The 19,364-nt window shown below is 41.7% G+C and overlaps 1 protein-coding gene across 2 annotated transcripts in view; it reads left to right on the top strand.

The window, feature by feature from the left end:
* The window catches only part of CCDC186 (coiled-coil domain containing 186), a 36,391-nt gene extending 22,688 nt beyond the window's left edge, over positions 1 to 13,703 (top strand). The window contains exons 8-16 of one of the 2 annotated variants that reach the window (XM_082053964.1): positions 185 to 283; positions 1,016 to 1,102; positions 1,912 to 2,054; positions 4,644 to 4,899; positions 5,514 to 5,703; positions 6,708 to 6,788; positions 7,830 to 8,040; positions 9,079 to 9,298; positions 9,712 to 13,703. In XM_082053964.1, coding sequence (XP_081910090.1) covers positions 185 to 283; positions 1,016 to 1,102; positions 1,912 to 2,054; positions 4,644 to 4,899; positions 5,514 to 5,703; positions 6,708 to 6,788; positions 7,830 to 8,040; positions 9,079 to 9,298; positions 9,712 to 9,795 — 1,371 coding nt within the window. In that variant the 3' untranslated portion in view covers positions 9,796 to 13,703. Of the gene's footprint in view, positions 1 to 184; positions 284 to 1,015; positions 1,103 to 1,911; positions 2,055 to 4,643; positions 4,900 to 5,513; positions 5,704 to 6,707; positions 6,789 to 7,829; positions 8,052 to 9,078; positions 9,299 to 9,711 lie in introns of those variants that run through there. The other variant, XM_082053965.1, reaches the window with a different exon arrangement.
* The last annotated feature ends 5,661 nt before the right edge of the window (positions 13,704 to 19,364 follow it).

Raw genomic sequence — 19,364 nt, 5'->3', positions numbered from 1 at the left:
AATGAAAGGGAAAATGTTTGTCTTGGTTGGCATGCAGTGTGGGGGCTTTCTTGGCATCTTCAGAATTACTAGATCTGTACCTACAGAAAGGAGACTTAGTGATATGAAAAGCTGTCTGTATGCTCATAAAACCAGAAAGTGGATTGTCAATAAAACTGTACTTCAATATCTTCTGTCCTTTCAGGAGTCAGAAGAAATTAAATCAAATGAATTGGATGCAAAACTCCGAGTAACGAAAGGAGAATTAGAGAAGCAAATTCAGGAGAAGTCTGACCACCTGGAGGTAAATATGTGGTGTGTGGAGACAACACAGCTGGCAACTTAGTGGTTGAGAATGCCATGAGTTTTAAATTTTGAGAATATCATTTTAAGCTGCTTAGAATTTTTGCCAAACATTTTTCTTTTTGGCATAACACTACATCCCAGGTGTCTGCCTCCAAGCCTGATTTTTTGGAGGATGGTTTTAGCCATTACTTTGGATTAACTTTTTAAAAACAAAGTTATGGGAAAAGTATGATATGACAAGGATGAAGTAACTGCTTTTGCATTTATGAACAGGAATGTTGCTACAAATTACAGCACAAATTCATATGATAGGCAGTATTTTGCCAAGTTATATGGCAAGGAGAGACAGGGAGCAGTTTCTGTTCTCTGTAGAGATTTGCTAGCCCGAAAGCTAAATTCTCTAATGATTTAATACCTGCTCACAGCTCATATGTGCTCATGCCATCTTCAGTTTGCCTAGAACTTTCCCTGAGGGCTGTTGTGGCTTAGATTTGTACACCTAAAACCAGACTGTGTAGTCTCACTTTTGTTCTCGGTTCTTCTGAGAATAAAGAAGCTTTTAGGCTTTGCTTTTCGTTTTGAATAAGTAGAACAATCCTTTAGGGTAGCTGTTCTGCCTCAAGCCCTCTCAGCTGTTGTGGTGGCCTGCATTGGCCCAGATCTTTTTGACATCCCAGGCGGTGCCACTGTCGGTTTAGATTTCTCAAGGAGCTTCTCACTCTTTAAAAAGGTGCATCATGCAAAAATAAAAGAACTGGAAGACTTGAAGAGAACATTTAAAGAAGGCATGGATGAGCTTCGAACACTGCGAACAAAGGTAATGTGTGCTGTGTTGGATTGCAGTGGGGCTAAAGGCACAGTGCTGGGTTTTGGAACAAGACTACTACATCTTTTAATTGTATTTTTACTTCTTTTGGAAGAAACTGTGGTTAGGGAGTAGCTGCTGTACTATGAGGGGTATGTAACTGTGGCTCTGGGCAACCTTTCTGAAGGAGCAACAGTGGACCCATAGCAAAACAATGCTTTGTTTCATGGTATAAACCTCATTTGACTGAAAAGTTGTGAGAAACATTTTAGTAAATATCTTATAAATTTAGTAACTTTGGAAAATGAAGAATACTTGTAAACTTTTCCTACCTGTGAAGCTCTTTTTTTGGAGATCATACGTGCAACCTCTGGAAGCAGAATATGCTATCCATAACTTCTGAGTAGTCCATAGATTAGCGTGCCAGTCCCTCTATCCAGGGCAGGGATTGAACTCAATGGGACCTTAAGAACAGAGAGGAGGACAAAATAAAGGACTGGCTTGGTAACTGGGGAAAGGTGGTGTCTTTGGATCTTTGTCCATTAGACTGCTAAGTTTGAGTCTTTGGACAAAACTGATGTTAATCACGCTTGTTTAATTTGATATTATTTTTGCCTTTTTTTTCCTGTTTATTTTTCTGAATGTATTTGATCTGAAATATTTGGAATATTGTTCTACTTGGAATGACCAAAAAAATAACACGGGAGCTTTGTATAACAATCTCTAGACATCACTGGATCAGAATAATCCAACTCTGAAGTTTGAGAGAATAAATAGTTTCTGTTTTTTTTTTTTTTATTTAATTCTTTTTTTCTATTCAGGTAAAGTGTCTAGAGGATGAGCGTTTAAGAACAGAAGATGAGTTATCCAAGTATAAAGAAATCATTAATAGACAGAAAACTGAAATTCAGAATTTGCTGGACAGAGTCAAAACTGTAGATCGTCTGCAGGATCAACACCAGAGGTACAGCTGTGCACTTTGAGAAACAATGTAAAAGATTGTCTTGGTTGTGCAAAGTACTTTTTAATTGAAATAGTTGATGCTTTAAGATGTAATTTGAAGAGTCCCTGTCCTAATTTAAGTGTTTTTCCAATCTAAATCAATATTGCTAGTACCAGAGCCAACCTTGGTGGCCTCTTATAAGATGAGGGGATTGAGACTGATCAGTCTAATTCTTACATCTTTAATTATTAGAACAAGAAGTGCTTGTTCTCTGGTGTGCTCTATAGGAAGTTATGTGGTTTAGGTGTCTGCCCTTCGCTTGTTTTATTGAAAGACTGGGGAAAAGCAACTGAACTGGAAAGGTAGATTGCTTAAAAATTGTGATGGATGAATGCAAGAATGTAACAAAAAGGATTTTGTATGTTTGCCAGATGCTCTATTCAGAGCTAGAAAGCACATGGATTTCTAACGGACTGAAATTCATTCTACTGTGACAGTTTGCTACTTTAAGGGAAGTGAGGGAAGTAATCTCAGAAGAGTTGGATTCGTGGACACATCAGGAGTGTCTGAGCATAATCGTATTTCTATATGGTACATATGGACTAAAATATCTGTCCACTTCACTGATTCTAATGGTGGTGCATAAACAGAGAGAGACAAATGTTGGCTAAGCGGAAACCACCGATGTGTATCCTTCCTGTGCTTTTAAGCAGTTCTTATTTATAATTTAAAAATATTTCAGTGCTTATATGCCTTCCTCAAGGTTTAGACAATGGAGCAGTTTCCATTTGCTGTGTGCTGGTCAGCTGTGTTGCCACCGTGTCATCAGCCTTTCCAGGGAAACTGCAACCTGTGGGAGACAACCAAAGCGTACACTTCGATCAATAGCAGTTATTTTTCACTTGGGATCTTGCCAAATGAATTAAAATAGCCCTGATCACAGTGTGAAATAAGTGTTTTTCCAGTTATCTTTTTGTCTCTGTAACTGAGACATGCTTAAGTATCTGTCTCTCATTCGTATTCCATTTGGATCAATTTTATAAGTATCCTTCCTATACAACACCGATTATCCCTACATCAGGTTTCATGTTGTCTTTTACTTCTCTTTTAGAATGGCTTTATCGTGTTGCCAGTACTCCTTAGAATGTTTGATAAAGTTGTGGAATCTCAAACAGAGATTAAAAACTTGGACCACGAAATTTCTGTTACCATCTATGAAAGAGAAATCCTGAAATCTTGACCTCTGTTTTTCCTTTTGTTGTGTAGAATAAATAAACTTACTGCCTTTCATTTTTTTGGCAGCAAGTGGAAGGATTTTCATCTTAATTCACAAATCTTACGCGTTTTCTTGATGAGGAAAGAATAGAGGAGACAGGTTTCTTTAGCCTATGGAAGAGAAGATGGAAGGGAGAAGTCTTTAAATGCATAGAAGGCTATTACAGCTGGAATGTTCAGCTATCCCTGTTCACTGGAGGAAGAATAAAGTGTTGCAGGAAAGATGTTGGGAAGAACTTTATGGCTAATCTTGACACTGATTACCTCCAGTGTTGCCTGGTCTCCTTCAATGGAGAACTTTAAGGATAAGCTTGAGGTCTCTTTTAGGATGGTCTGAACATTTAGTTTTGGCTGGTTCGACCCTGACCATTAACTAGAAATTTCTCCTGTCGTAATGAAACAACATATTTGGCAACGTAACGTGTAAGCATAGCTGCCTGGCACAGGTTTTGAAGTGGGAGCTACAGGTGAGATATTTTGCAGCATAAATGGCTGGAAAAAAAAAAATCAGTGCTGCAAATTGTTCAGTCTCAAGTCCTCTGAAAGGTGGAATAAGCCTTAAAAGGACTGTAAAGGTAGGGTGCTCTACATGCGATGTTATATTGATGTTATCCTTAAGTAGTGCAATGCTAGCTAACTTCTGTTGTCATTAACCACATGAACTCACCATTTTGGTAGCTGGAGGCATATAATTTATAGTAATGGAGTTCTAGTAGAATTCCGTTACAAAATTATAGTTCATTTTCAGAATTATTAATGATTTGCATTGCCTGAGCCTCACCTCTGCTTGAAGAAACATTTTGATACGGGGTCGTTGGTTTAAAATTAATTGAGCCTCCTGGTAGTTACACTGTCTGACAGGGAATCAAATGTGATATGTGCCCTTGCTTTGTAAAGCTTTAATTTTATTTTTAAATTTAAATACACACACTCCCTGTGGGAGAAGTGAGGGTTTTTCTGTTGATGTTGGAAGGTAAAGCTTTAGAAAGGTGTAGAAAATCCTGTGGCCGAAGAACTAATGCAATGAGTCCCCTTTGAATTGGAGCTGCTCTGCTTGGGTAAGGAGGGTTCAGAAGTCACTAGACTGGTGAACCTCAAAAATTGAGTTAATTCTCCATCTCTTGAAGACAAATCCTCATACAGAATGACCACGTGTCATGAAACAGAATCTGCAAACTCCCTTGGCATTTGAAACTATCCAGTGACTTACAGGTACCTCAGGGTCATTAATTGTTCCTCTGCCTTAATTGGTCTCTACCTGAATGCCTTTATTTCAGTAGGGTTTTGTATCTTTAAGCTGAGGTTATTGCTAATAAAATACAATTGTTTTGACAGAGATGAACAAGAAATCAGTGCTTTAAAGGAAGAAGTAGATGGTTTCAGTTCTCTGATTGCTGATCTTCAGAAGGACATTGAAGGTAGTCGGAAAAGAGAGTCTGAGCTATTGATATTCACTGAAAAATTAACCAGTAAGAATGCACAGCTTCAGTCTGAAAACAATTCCTTACAGAGCCAGGTGGATAAGCTTTCTTACAGCAAAAGAGAGCTCCAGAATCAGCTGGAATGTGTTCAACAGACTAAAGATGATCTGGTGAGTACACTGGGCAGCTTGTCTTTTGCGCTAGGAAGATGTCTCATGCTGTCAAAGATGTGGCACGTGAATCCCACCTTGTGTCTTTACTTAACCGACTGCAATTTGTTATTGAGTTTACCAATTAGACAGAATAATAGCAGCAGGTATGAACACCTCATGTTTCTGGAGGGAAATAAATCCTGAGGTGCATGGCACTGGAATGAGGTGATGTTACCGTGTTGTTCTTTCTGTCTTCTGGAGTACAGAGTTATTCTCTGTGCAACTGTTATTGAAACAATCAAAAAGCTGTAATTTGTGAAATTTATTACTGTAAACTGTTTCTTAGGTTCTGCTTGTACTATGAGATAAGCATAATTTTTAATGAACTTATTGTGTCATGGAAAGTAATGTGACTGTACAGCTCTGCATGGCTCTGTACTGTATCGCATAGATGTTTTGGAGGTAGTTCAGGAGTCTTACTGCACATTAATTCGCAGTGTTTAGCCTAAATAATAAAAGTAACATGTGAATGATTCTCAGGTGGAAAGTGCAGACTTATGGCTATTGAGCATTCAGTATGGTTAGGCTGGAATTTTTTTGTGTATGACTGAAAATAAAACCGCAAATTTCAGGCCACCAGGCTGCAGAAGGAGGAGGATCAACGCAAGCTGGAGGTTGAGACGCTCCAGGCTCAGCTCTCTTCAGAGCAGAAGGAACTAACAGCACTGAAGACCCACGTGGATGAACTGAAAGACGAACTGGCTACCCAGAAGCGCAAACATGCAGCAAACCTGAAAGATCTCACGAAACAGCTTCAGCTAGGTTGAAATTATATTCAGATACAATAAGTCAGCCCCATCTCTAAGCCCCTTCACAGTGTCCAGTGAAGACTGGGGTCCTGTCTCTTCGAGTGCAGCCCCTTCAGGCTCTCCCCATCCCTAGAGATGATGAGAGTGAGTGAGCCAGTTAGATCTTGGGGAAACTGCAGTTAGAGGAAACAAGCTTTGGCATCAATTTTCAGTCCTAAATATAACTTCTGACGTGGGCTTAGATGTAAAATAAAACATGTATTTGTTATCCTGTATGTGACTACTGAAATGTCACTGGATATATATGGGTCCTGGTCTGTGTAGGAGTATATTAAAATTACTAGAAGTTTCCCACTTGCTGGCTATACCAGGAATTGCTGGTGGCAGTTATTTTTTAGTATATTAAACGGAGCGCTTCAGTTTTTAAAGATGGATATGGAGAGATTGATGGCTAATCTTGGCAACAGTTAGAAATCATTAAATACCCAGCAATGCATATGCTCTGAATGCGAATAGATTTGAATATAGTCAAATCTGTTTGAAATTATTTGAAAGAGGAGATCCTGTTGGCGTTGTGCAAGACAAGTTCCGTGTCTCTCTTTGTACGTATGTGAGCAGCTGTTCACTTTCCCGCTGGATCCCCACTGCACGAGTGGTGCTTCTGGCACAACTACTGCACTCAGCTCCCGGTAGCGATACAGTAAAAACCAAATTTAAGTCTTATTGTTCCCAATTAATCGTATGTATGACATCACCCCCTTCAGCTGGCAACTGCTGCAGGGTGTAGGGATCTGGGTGGGTGTTGGGGGCAGAGAGAGGAGAGGGGCTGTTTAATTTAGTGACTTGTTGTGTGTGTGTTTGTTTTCCCCCTGAGATTTTTAGTTGCCACCATTTCTTTCAGTTGTTGAGTTGTAATTTAGTGGTCAGAGAGGAATAAGAATTTTTGTATGTTGTGTAACACTATGATTTTTGGTTTTCAATCTCCTGTTGGTAACCATCTTTTCATTACACTTTCAGCACGGAGGAAATTGGATCAAATGGAAAATGGTAATTATGACAAAGAAGTCAGCAGCATGGGGAGCCGTTCCAGCTCATCAGGTAATATAGCACATAGCAGGGCTACCGAAACAGTCCTTCGGTGTTAATAAGGTTGCCATGGTGTGCTGCTGTGAGCCTTGCTCCTTCTGTGGTTTGTGCATATGCAGTGTGTGGGCAGCCTCCCATTAAAGCCAACAGAATAGCTTTTAAGCACCCAAATGTGCTTGGCTGAATGTAGTTGTAGGTGCTTATTCTTATTACAAGATTAAAGTTTAATATTGGTAACGTTTAAATGTTTTGGTTCTTTTTAAAGCTCTTTTATTTTGTTGCTTTTATGTTTGGAGGAAGCTCAGAGGACTCCAGTTTATAGAGGACCCTCTTAAATGCTGCCAGAGGCAAAACAGAAATGAGCAGTGGCTTCCAACATGGTTTAATTGCACTATCGACAGTTGCAACTGTGCAAATGAGAAATCAATTGACATATTTAGAGGCGTCTGTATACTTGTGTAAAATTCATTACTTTCTACCCAGTTAGAAGTGGTTATCTTTAGCACTGAAAACAACATCTGTTTTCTTCCTCAATATCTTTGTGCTTTAAGTTGGGTTAATTCTGTCAGTGTCCTGTAACCTCACTGTGTAGGAGAGATAAATACTTAGAGCTTGAAATATTTTCTTTCTATTCTTTTAAGTGATCAGTTCTGCAGAGTGTTCATTTATAGAGCTTTTTTCAGTCTGTTCACAGTTTTCATAGTGTTGTAATTTTAGTGGACTCCAAAACAGATATGTTTAAAATCAGCTCAGTCTTGTACAAAATGGTATGAATGAATATGAAGGTAGTTGTGCAGGAGCAAGCATTACTGAATCAAGCACAGTTATGTTGAAGAACTGTCAAGGGGCCTACACGGCTGTTTCAGCATGTATCTTCTAAATGGTATAAGGATTGCTTATATGAAAAACCACTAACATATGTGGGAAACCGACATTCTGAAGGAAATAACCCTAAGCTACTGAAACGTAATGGATGCATCCACTGCACTAATGGAGATGTTTTACCTGGTATAAGAGCAAAAAGAGCTTTTACAAATGCAGATGTGTTGGCAGGGTCCCTTAATGCACGGAGCAGCACCGAGGATCGGTCACCCGAGAACACTGGGTCTGCAGGAGCTGTGGATAGCTTCCCCGAGGTGGACAAGGCCGTCTTGGTTGAAAGAATACTAAGGCTACAGAAGGCACATGCTCGGAAAAATGAGAAGATGGAGTTTATGGAGGATCACATTAAACAACTGGTGGAGGAAATCAGGAAAAAAACAAAGTATGTTCTGAGTTCTGTTTGTATGATTTTTGGTGTTGAGCTGGTGATTTGAACAAGTATTCTGTCTGGATTTTGTGTCAGACAAGTAATTGTCTAAACGAAAATATTTAAAACAATAAAAATATTGCAGTGACCGTAGATCTCAAAGCTGGGATTAGTCTTGGGGTGTTTTCCTCCTTATCTTTCCCCAGCAGGTACAGTAATTTCCTGAGTTGTTTACTACTAAAACTACTAGAATGGTGTGAGTGTTTCTTGGTAGCAATATGGCCATCAGGTGGGTGATTTGAGGTGGACTGCTGCCACCGGCTGACAGGAGAGTCCATTCCCTTTCATGTGCTTAAAAGGGTGCTGATTGTGTTTGTTTTGGAAGGAAAATCTGCGTAATTCTGGATGGCGTCTGGCATGCATAGGAAACATCAGAGCCAAAGGCGGTCAGTATTTAATGTGAGACGAGGTTCCGCTTGCTTGGAAATCTCATCTTACAGGATGATGTCTGGAACTTCACTTAGGAGAGGGAGAAATTGTGACATATGCCTTCTTCTGGAAAGTACAATTGTCTGTTAAGTATGGCCCTTGCTTAATGAGTCTGTACATTTATGCCCATCTGGTAGCGTTTCATAGAACATGATCACAGCTTGTGAAGGCTCTTGAGCAGGGACTGTAATTTTTATCTCATCTGTAGAAAGCTCAAGATTCCCTGTCTGGAGTCTTTCAGCAAAGAAGAGTAGAGAGGGGCATTTTTAAGTTAAGTTTTTTGCTCTAGTAGCGATATTACTTTTTCAAAACACTTCTAAACGTGTAAGCCTTGTGCATCGTGTAGTGACTCCATTTACCAGCATCTCTGATAGCACTTGTGCTATCCCAAGGTTTTCCCCTGACCTAGAAATTGCAGGAATTCATTTTTACTGCATTTTTAGTAATACAGTACTAGTTGAAAATAAAATTACTCTTATGTCAAGAATCTGAAGTTACTTCAGTGTCTGACTCTTCGCTGCCTTGTAATGCTATGACTTTTTAAAACTTTTTGTTTCCCCCCAGAATTATTCAGAGTTACATTTTGCGGGAAGAAGCTGGAACACTGTCATCAGAGGCCTCTGACTTCAACAAAGTCCACTTGAGCAGACGGGGCGGGATTATGGCATCTCTGTACACATCTCACCCCGCAGACAGCGGCCTCACGTTGGAACTCTCCTTAGAGATAAACAGAAAGCTGCAGGCTGTGCTAGAAGATACATTACTGAAAAATATTACGTTGAAAGTGAGTAGCTATGCCAGTTCTTCCACACATTCTTGTGGTTCTGAGATGCGTGCTGTTAAAATCAGGAGGCAGCTCGTTGTGAATCGGTGACGCTGATACCTTTGGGTTCACAGTGATACAACATGATTAAATGTGAACCTCGGGTTTGGGACCCTTCCTGTAATTACCCTTCCCCTTGAATGCTGTACTTTCTACACAGCCTGTAGAATATTAGTATCTTGAGAGCTTTTCATCCTTTATTGAAATTAGCTTGTTTTTTTCCAGCTCTGTTTAAGCATTTGTACTTGTTCTGGATGTTTGAAGGTATCAACCTGCTGACATAAACAGTAATTTTAACATATTAGTGCATTTTGTGCTGATTGACTCATTTTCCTTGTATAACTTACCCTATCCTTTTTTTTCCCCCCCCAAAGGAAAACCTTCAGACTCTAGGAACAGAAATAGAACGGCTTATTAAACACAAGCATGAACTGGAACAGAGAATAAAGCAGACATAACTAAAAACTTTATGGAACAGCCAACATGAAGATGCAGAAAAGGCAGGTGCTACAGACCAGTTTTTCACATTTTTCCTGAAATTCCGTTGCCTGCCAGCACAAGCATCTGGTGTTTTGCATCTATAGCCTTTAACCGTACAGGCTGACTCGTGTGAGAGATCTGCAGGGTTTGGCATCGCCGTGGTTCTGTCTACCCAGTGCCAGCCTGCGGTGCTGCTGGATTTTACTACACACTACATTTATCTAAAACTTTATTTGAAATGACATACAGATACTTTGCAGCGCATACTATGTTTTGAGTGAGTTGCAGTGAGATTTTGATTTCTGCACTGTGTAATTAATCAGTCTTAATGATGGAGCTTGAAAAAATAAAACCAATTATGTCTTAGTTACTGTTGAACATATCCAGTGTTACTGAGCTTTAAGGGTTTTCAGACATTACTTCCTTTCTCTCATATTATTTCTGATACTTAGGTTGATTAATCATTTTGACATAAGCATGGAAAAATGCTTTGTCACAAAATTTTGGGTTTTAAGAGGTGGCCATGAAATTGTGTATATTCTACTTTAGATTAACATTCAAATGGTCAGTTTTTTTCTTCAGAAGAAGTGAAACAACAGTAAAACTAAGGGATTAAGAAGATTTCTGACTCAGTTCTGAGTATGTGTAGTTGAAACATGTCAGTTGAACAAATCCTGTAAACCCTTGATCTTTAGAAGTATGAATCTAAAGAAGTCTGATATGAGATAATTGATTAATAAAGTTCTCCAGCCTTCTGTGTAACTAACAGCATTTAAAAGGTAGGAGTTTTAACTGCTCATTGTTACAAATATACAGGTAGACATCGTGATTGCATCTGTTTTCAGATAATCAGAAAATCTGTTTTCAAAGACAAATGGAAGCTTATTAAGTTTTCTCGTTAACTGTGGCTAGACCAGCTAGTGAAAGTCATGGGAAGAAATGGGAAATACATCTAAATGCGATTTTAAGCTATTGGTTGGACTATGAAAGTGGCACAGAAATCTGTGCAACTCCTTAATTCTACTGTTGTGAAGAATTAGTTGGTCAAAGTGGCATGAACTGAGAATTTTTACTGAGTTCTTCAGTGGCTGAGAGGGTGATGGAGGAAGGGTATCAAGGTGACAAGATTCCACTTAGTCACAACATCATATTCACATTTTATTTCCAGGATAAGTAATTTACAGGATCCGAAATATCTCTACTCCAACAGTAAATGCGTAGATTTATTGCCTTTTGACCAAAAATGAATTGACCAGATCACAGTGTAAATAGATACTTTGGGTTTTTATTAAATACTTGAACTTCCTATTGTGATGCAAAAAGATTCAGTGTACATTTACAATAGCAATGCGTTAGCTATTTTAATTAGAAAGGATCCTTGGGGGTGGGAGGGGGGAATGTGTCTTACCACAGGCACCATTTGCTGCCTCATACACAAAACAAGGGGCCCGAATCCAGCAGCGCACAGGAGGATAATTGCTCAGAGCATCTGGGTGACTTAGGGGAGCGTATTCTGTTTTCACCGAGTCACATGAGCTTTGTAATGAACCAAACTGAGCAAACGGGCCTGATTTGGTTTGAGGAGTTTGATTCAAGACAGTGAGGCTTCCTTTTTACTTTAAAGATGGGCATCTCTGAAAGCCCGTGTGGGATCAAGACCTGGTTTGTGGTCCAGAGAGCTTCAGGAGCCGTGGATGGCAGGTCCCTTCAGTGTCTAAGGATTAAGTATTTCTTTAGAAAGGGAGCGTGGAAACAAATCATTTAAAACCTGACCAAGCATTGTAGAAACTGTGAGCCTTTAATCTGGGTGGGTTTTTATACATATATTTTTGTAATTCCTGAGAGTTATCTGCAGCGTTAGGGAATTTGGAGCAGTCCAGTCATGGAACTACTTCTGCTTTACTGTTGTCTTAAGTGATGTGAAGAGGAAAATACCTGGCTGTGCTGAAACAGGTTTGTCACCAGCTTCCAGGGACTGAACAGGTGGTTGTTCATGGCTGAACTTGACCTGCTGAAAGCAAATGTTCAGAACAATTTGCATGTCAAAACATAGCTTAGCTCTTGTACATTTGTGTTTACACGCTTTAGCTTACAAGATCTCTGGATATTTTCAGGCATTCAGCTGAATGACTCCAGTATTTTAGATACCATGTTAATATTGTAATCATTTAATGTATGTTCTCCAGGTGTACAATGTGAATGAAGGAGAGGTGTGGCGCAGATGGAATAAGTGCAATGACATTGTGGAAATTCTTATTTCTTTTTGGGATGATTGTTCCTCCTTTTAAGTTATTTGAGAAACCCCATTACCTGTCCTCCTGCCCTCCTGGAAATGCTGCTCCCTCTCTGCAGCACTACTAGCTTCCAGACTTTTTTTTCCTTGGTCACGGAGACACACAAAGCAGCCAAAACATCAAATTGTTTATTGTGCACGTTATTTTCATGGACCAAAGTCATCTTCTGCAGGCGTAATATTAAACATACCTGGTAGAGATGAAAATTTCATTCTAGCTTGCACGTTGACAAATGATTCACTCCAGTTAGCCCAGAATGTGAGGAGTACATGGCAGGGTCAGCCAGGAGCTTTGCTTAACAATATTTCTCATTCCTGAGCGGCAGAGGCTGCCAGGACACCTTGTTGCCATGGGGCAGTTTGTCAGGAGCATAATATTGTTGGTGCACGTCACGAGAACGGTTCCTGTGCAAAGGTGTGTTGGGTCAGAGGGTTCACATGGGGGAGCACCCGCTGGTGCAGGGTGGGAGTAAGGCCTGTGTAGAAATCGCGTTTCACTTACCCTTGTTTCAGAAAACTTTACATTGTGAACCTAAGATTGAAAACTGTCTTCAAATAAACTGAATTTTAGAGATAAACTGGTAAACTAATTTTGAAGGCAGCCTGGGGCAGTTAGCTACATCCCTCTCGTTGAAACACAGTGTCCATTTGAGATGTAATTGCCATAGGCTGCTTTGGAAAATTCCAAGCTTGTAGATAGTTGTGCCCTACAGGCTTAAACATCTGTTTCTTAAATACTCAGGGTGCTCTTTTTAATTCAAACATCGCACATCCAGATGTTGTTAGAGGCCCTACAGGAAAGCTGCCTGTGCTTTTCCAGCCTCTGTAAAGTCCAGCACTGTCACAGTCTAAAGCCAGAGCCTCTGAACTGAAGAATACCATTTTATTATGATTTTATAGAAATCATTGGTGTTCTGCTGCATAGAGTTGTGCAATATTTTTCATTTTGGTCTGCAGAAACCAGTGGAAATCAATTTGTTCCTCGATGTATTTTCATCATCTTGTTGCTGGCAAAGTGTGTTGTATCTCCAGCTAATAAAACTGAAGTTACTCTCTTGAAATGTTTTTCATTACAATATTTTGGCTCAGAACTGAAAAATTTTTTAAAAGTTAAAAATTAAATCTCTGGCTTCCACTGAATGGAGTGTAAAGCTGAGTTTCCCACATGTTGCAGAGATTCGAATCTAGAAGGGGGTTCAGAGAACGAGGTCTGTCCAAACGAGCCTCACCCTCCCCACTGTCGGTGGAAATGAGTGTGATGGTCAATGTCAGCAGTAGGTGGCACCAGAAATCAGATTTACTGTGTCTCCACAACCACCTGAAACTGGCACAGGGCAGAAAGCTGCGTTGCAGGGGGAGCTGGGTGACATTTAGAGCTTTTCCAAGATGGATGGGTGTTTCCTTCCCTTTTTTGTGTTATAACCGAAACTATGTTGAATCTTCCAATATATGTATGTATGTTGTCTGTCTAGGCACAGATTGTCTATTGATTTAATTTTGTAGATACCTGTTTCTGTATAAAGTTTTTGAAGAGACCACTATACATTATGTATATATTGCACTTTGAAATAATAAACATACAAATGTGTGAAAGCCTGGTTTGGTCTGTGGTTTGTCCCTTTGCTGATTGATTGCTGCCAAAGCCGGGGACAAGAGGCTGCACACCTTTCGTACTGGACTTCATCTCCTGGGAACGGGTGAGGCTTTTCCACCCAGAGGATGGGTGACGGTGTGTTGTGGGAAGCAGCCTCCTGTAGCCAGTAAACCATCAAGATTTTTGTCAAGATTGGTTCATTTTCTGTGCAGGTTTGCCTTTCCAAAAGAGTGGGTCAAAACCATCTCGGTGGCAGAATGACAATTTCTATAAGTAGGTGAATCTCTTCCAAGTGATCTTACATAGTTTCTTTTGCTAGCTAGACAAATCTTATAATACTAGAATGCTAGTAGAATATGTTTCCAGTTTAAGAATTGCTACCAGAACCTGTTTCTGAGATTTTATTAGAATTGCATGTTACATGCTGTGGGTAGCAAAGTGTTACCTATATGCTGCTGTGACCTTCTGCCATTCCCAGTAAGTGGCCTCTGCTGGTGTCCTATTTTCACCTGTGTCATGTGAATTTGACAAACCTGTTATCCCCATAGCAAGGGCTGGTTCCCTTGGCCACAGCTTCACATTTGGGACATGATTCATTCATTCATTTTTTATTCCCTTGCAGAGACCTAATGTAGTTTGGCTTTTAGCCATAATGTTGTTGCTTAAAAAAAATAAATAAAAAGCAGTGTTGTCAGATTGCTGGCTGTTCATTGTGGCTATGCCCATGTTAAAAATATGGGAATCGTGTTTGTGTGGGCTGTCCCGCCCTTGCAACCTGATTGTAGGGAAAGAACAATGGAAAAAAAAAACAAACATGATGGGGATAATTTACAGAGTTTATTCTAGTATGTCTCTCAGTACTTTAAGTGAGTGAAGGTGTCCTGTTTTCTGTTGAAATTTAATGGTGAACTACCACTAGCTTCCCAGGATCAGGGTGGGATCAGTAAGTTTTCTTGTTACTGTTACTTGAATGACCCTTTGATTTGCAGTTCACCGTTTTTCTCCCAGCCTTTTCCACAGATACAACTGCTGCTGACAGATGTGACCAAAATCAAGATTTATTTGTGCTCCCCAAGTACTTAGCGCTGCTATTTGGAAACAACAGCCTGAAGGTGAACTTCTTCACGTACAAATCTTGGCTTTGGTGGTTATTTGCAAGTAGTCATCTGGTGAACAACTTCCCACCCCATATTACAGATGGGTCTCTATTTCAGGCTGATGGGGCACAACTGTATTTGCAGAGGGCGGGTTCTCACAGCACAGTGGTGTGAAGTACTCAGGCCTGAAGCAAGCTGGTTTAGTACTGGAGCTGTTGGGTAATAAATATATCACCCAATGCCAGCAGTTCACTTCTCTAGCTAACTGTGAAAGAGGAAATCAGCGCTGCTATTTTTCTCACCCTTCCTGCTCTATTTTAAGAGGTTTCTTTTCTTAATAGAGAGGTATGGTTGGGGGTTTGCTTTTGTGGTTTGTTTTTAGACTATTTTGCATTAAACTACAGTGGGTCTCTGCCAGGTTTTGCAAGATTTTTGTATGCATGAATGTAACTTGCAGTATAAGAGTGCTGCTGAGCAACTTGTTCTCATCTGCTGTTCATAAATATGCCATTAGATGTGTTTGTTGCTGTTCTGCACTGGTGGGTGTCTTATAGTCAGGAAATCCTCTGGCCTTCAGGTTTTGTAGGGCTCTTCACCACATGCAGCTGCCCAGCGATCACAGAATTACACAATGGTTGGGGTTGGAATGGACGTCTGGAGATTATTATTATTATGTAGTCCAAGTGTTCAAGCAGCTCCCGACCCACTGCAGGTCACTTTGCCTTTGAGGCAAAGCAAGGAATATCTGTTCGCCCTGGCAACGTCAGGCTGTGACCTGCAACATTTTGGAGGTGGCTACACAGCTTCCACATCCTCCGTGCTGTGGGGACACGTCTCCTCGAGCGAGGCAGGACATCTGGCAGTGAAGCCCCTGCGTGGCTCCAGGTGAACCCTCCCCCAGCATCCACAGCCCCTTGTTTCACTTGGCTGTTATCAGACTTCTAATCAGACATTTCTGGGCTCTAGAAAGATCCAGCTGGTGCCAGTCAGGTGTTTTCCATCAGCGAGGAGTGGCATAGGAAAGCTTCATAAACTGATCTGGTGAAGCGAGCAGCCATCGGTCTGAGTACCAGTGGCCCCAGACCTCATGCTTTGAAGTCCTCGTGGTTTTTCTTGGGCTACGCAATCCTGACACTAAATGCATTGAGATGGGCTGCCGCACTGACACTTCAAAATGTAGGTGCTCCTCTAAACCAGGACCTGACAAAACACAGGTTGGATCAAGTTCCCTTTGCTCCTCAGCAGGTGAAGCCCTTGGAAAAAAGATGTGACTGTTTTGGCAGTGAGCCTGTAACAGGAGGCTTGCAGATTACAATTCTTTTTTACCTGAATTACGTCAAATCATTTCCCTCTCTCAGACTTCCCTTGCAATCTTCTGAGGCTGCTTGTTGATGGTGAAAGACCAGTCAACTATTTCAAACTGATTTGACCTTGCTTGGGTTGGTGGCAGAGACCAGACATTACTGGTAGTGGTCACCTTGTAATGCCAAATCCACTGCAGCGTGTCTCTCATTAAAGAAAATGTTCGGGCAGCCACAAGCCGTGTTGAGGCACAGTGGTGGGTGAGCTGCTTCCCTTCACACTGAAGGAGAGCGTGATTTAGCTTTCCTTGGCTCTGGCGGTGGCTGAAACAATAGGAATGTCCCCAAAGACCAGGACACGCAAGCCAGCAGGGCTTCTCTGGAGGGCAATAAATGGAGGCACTTATGTTTAATTAATTGTGTATCAGAGCAAACACTGGAAAAAAACCCAAACCAACCAAGCAAAGCGGCGAGTTTACCACTGACTGCGGGGGGAGCCTCTGCCAAGAAAGCAGCCTTGGATCGGAGAGCGAGGAAGCGAAGCCCTTCCGAAGGGTGACTCAGAGCAGCCTCGCAGGCTCCTGCGCTGGACTGGGACTCGGAGGAGCCGCTCCTGGCCGGACACCGTCCCTCGTGCTGGCACCTTGCGACCAGCAAGGAGCCCCTCTGCCGGGGTGGTCAGCTGGTCCCTCGTGTATATATAAAGATGAAAAAATCATACGTTTTCCAACATGAGATTGTTCTTTTGGTTTTTCGATCTTCCAGCCACCAGGGATCTGATACATGCAACAGCACAGGGACTTTGAAGGGTCTCCTGTTCCCTTACCGACCTGCCGGCTCATCAGCTCAGCAAAGCCTTCGCTGGGGATGGAGTCAGCTGGAGGAGGTGAGGCAGCACTGGAAAAGGAGCCAGTCTTACCTGGAGAGAGACCAGACCTGGCTGTATTAACTGATGTTGTGAAGATCTGCTTGTCAGGGAGCAAAGAACCCAGCTTGTGCCGTCAGCAAGCTGGAGCAGACCCTGCCTTTCGCCTGTGGGACTTTCATACCTGCAATTTGCCTGTGAAGTGAGGAATTGGGCTGGTCTGTGACACACGGAAGCCAGGTCTGAACAAAGACTTTATTGCTGAGAACATGGTGCTTGCAAAAACAAACAAACAAAAATCCCTGGCTAAGTTTGTTTTTGTGCCCTTGGTGGGTTTCAGAGGAAGGCAAGCGTGGCTTGGGCACCATTAATTACAGTTTTGGAAAACAGGCCAGTCAGGTGTACAAGACCATGGAGAAGAAGCGTGGGGAGCAGCTCCCATGGGTGCTCCCCTGCCCAGCGCTGCCCTCAGCTCAGCCCTCCCCAGCTGCTCCCCCGCCCCTCAGGCTGGCCTGTCTGTAATACACGGAAACAAAGGACAGGGGCTGGGGACTGGCTAGCTGGTGAAAGGCTACGAGATTGGGGAAGAAAAAGAAGCGTTTTCTTTAGAAAGGTCAACCAGGCACAAGGACAAACCCGACTTTTGGTGCACCATGGCCTTGCAACTCTGCAGAACGAACTCGGGCTGCTGCAAGGCCAGGTCTGGAGCACAGCTGACAGCAAGAGCTTAACTTCTCCTTGTTCCACCCCAGGGCATCCAAAATATGCACTTTCGAGTGGATATATATGAAAAAGAAAAAGTCTGGCTCTGTTTGGCAACGTGGCACAGAAATGGCTTGCACAATCATATTTACTTTGGAGGTTCCTTTTGGGAAACATCTGCCTGTGCTGGGCTGTGTGTCGGCTCTGAACTCCCATCAATTTTCACTTCTCGTCTTTCTTCTCTGTGCTCCTGAGCGTTTGCTGCTGCACAGGAGCCAGACACCCAGCCCCTGCCAGACTTCCCTCAGCTTTGTGACCGCTTGTGGACCATTTCCACCAAAGAGCAGGACACAGCAGCAGCACAGAGACTGTCCCCTGAGTCAAACCTTGCATTTCCAGTACTGCTCTCTCAAAGAAAAATCATTAGGCCAATATTTTTCTTGTTTCTTCCTACATCTTACAGCAAGGAGTCATGAGGACAGCATGTTGCTTTCATTCCTAGCTTGCTATTAGGTTCCTGGAGGCCAAATGTTTGTCAAAATGTGGTGGGAAGTATGGCATGCACCACACTTGCCCACGGTGTCATTTCATGTAGTATAAGGACATTTTTAGTCCATGATAAGTACTGAAGGATGAAAATTAAAGGGAAAGAGAAACTGTGTTAGCCATTGGGAACAAGCAAGGAAAGAATTGCAAAATAAGTGCTTTGCAGTTTGGATTTGCCGAGGCGAGCGCAAGGTGCACAAAAGGGGAAACAGAGTGTGCAGCTGCAAGTGTACGCGTCTGCAAAGATGCCCTAACTACGGTGCCAAGAAAATCAAACCTGCAGCCAAGAAAAACAGCGTTAAAATAATGCAATGACATAATCTAAATTCTGCTAGTGGAATCTAAGTTACACGCAGAACAATCAAGGAGGAAAACACTGACAACATTGGCTTGTGTAACAGGGATGTAGACCTCCCAACTGGCAGGCAAGAAAACACAAAAGTAAACACAAGTAAAAACAGTGTTAGAAAGAGGGACTCAACCTTACTGAAAGCATCAGCCAGGCCTGTCCCTGCAGGATGATACTGAAGTAAGAATGAAGACTGCATGCTCAGGTTTGTAAGTTTTTAACTAATTAGTTTAAAATTCACCGCACTCAAATATCCCACCAGAACAGACTCACCTGTTGAGCAGAGCAAGCCAAGAAAGCTGCAGCTCAGCACCAGGACACTACATCTTGCTCAAACAGAAAGCTGGATAAGGACATGATTAGCATTTCTTTTAAAGAAAGAAGGAATACACTTCACCAAGGGCTTGATCTCTGATCAAGAGAGGTCCTACCTGTAACATAAGCACTGGTGGCTGCACTGCGGGTGGGAGACGGGTGCAAACTGTGCTCTCTAAGCTTCTGCTCCATGCCTTTTACAGGCTATGAAAGTTTTGTGGTGCTGCCACTATTTACACTAGCAATCAGTCAGGTTATAGACTAGACATGCAAAAATGCAAATGTAGACCCCCACAAAAATATAAACATCCTGGCTCAGATCCAGCCCTGTATTTTGCTAAAAAACAGTGAACAAAAATGTTTTTGTCAGGGTGTAAAAGGTATTTCATTCATCCGATACCCTTTATTAACAGGATGTGCTTTTGGCGTATCTACTGATGAGCAGCATTTATGATTCATGCTTCACAGCTTCATCTGTATTTTAG

Source organism: Streptopelia decaocto (genome assembly GCF_964273445.1).
Source record: "Streptopelia decaocto genome assembly, chromosome: 5".
NCBI classification, from domain to species: domain Eukaryota; kingdom Metazoa; phylum Chordata; class Aves; order Columbiformes; family Columbidae; genus Streptopelia; species Streptopelia decaocto.
The sequence above is the reverse complement of the archived record's forward strand: the minus strand, read 5'-3'. Positions and strand labels throughout refer to the sequence as shown.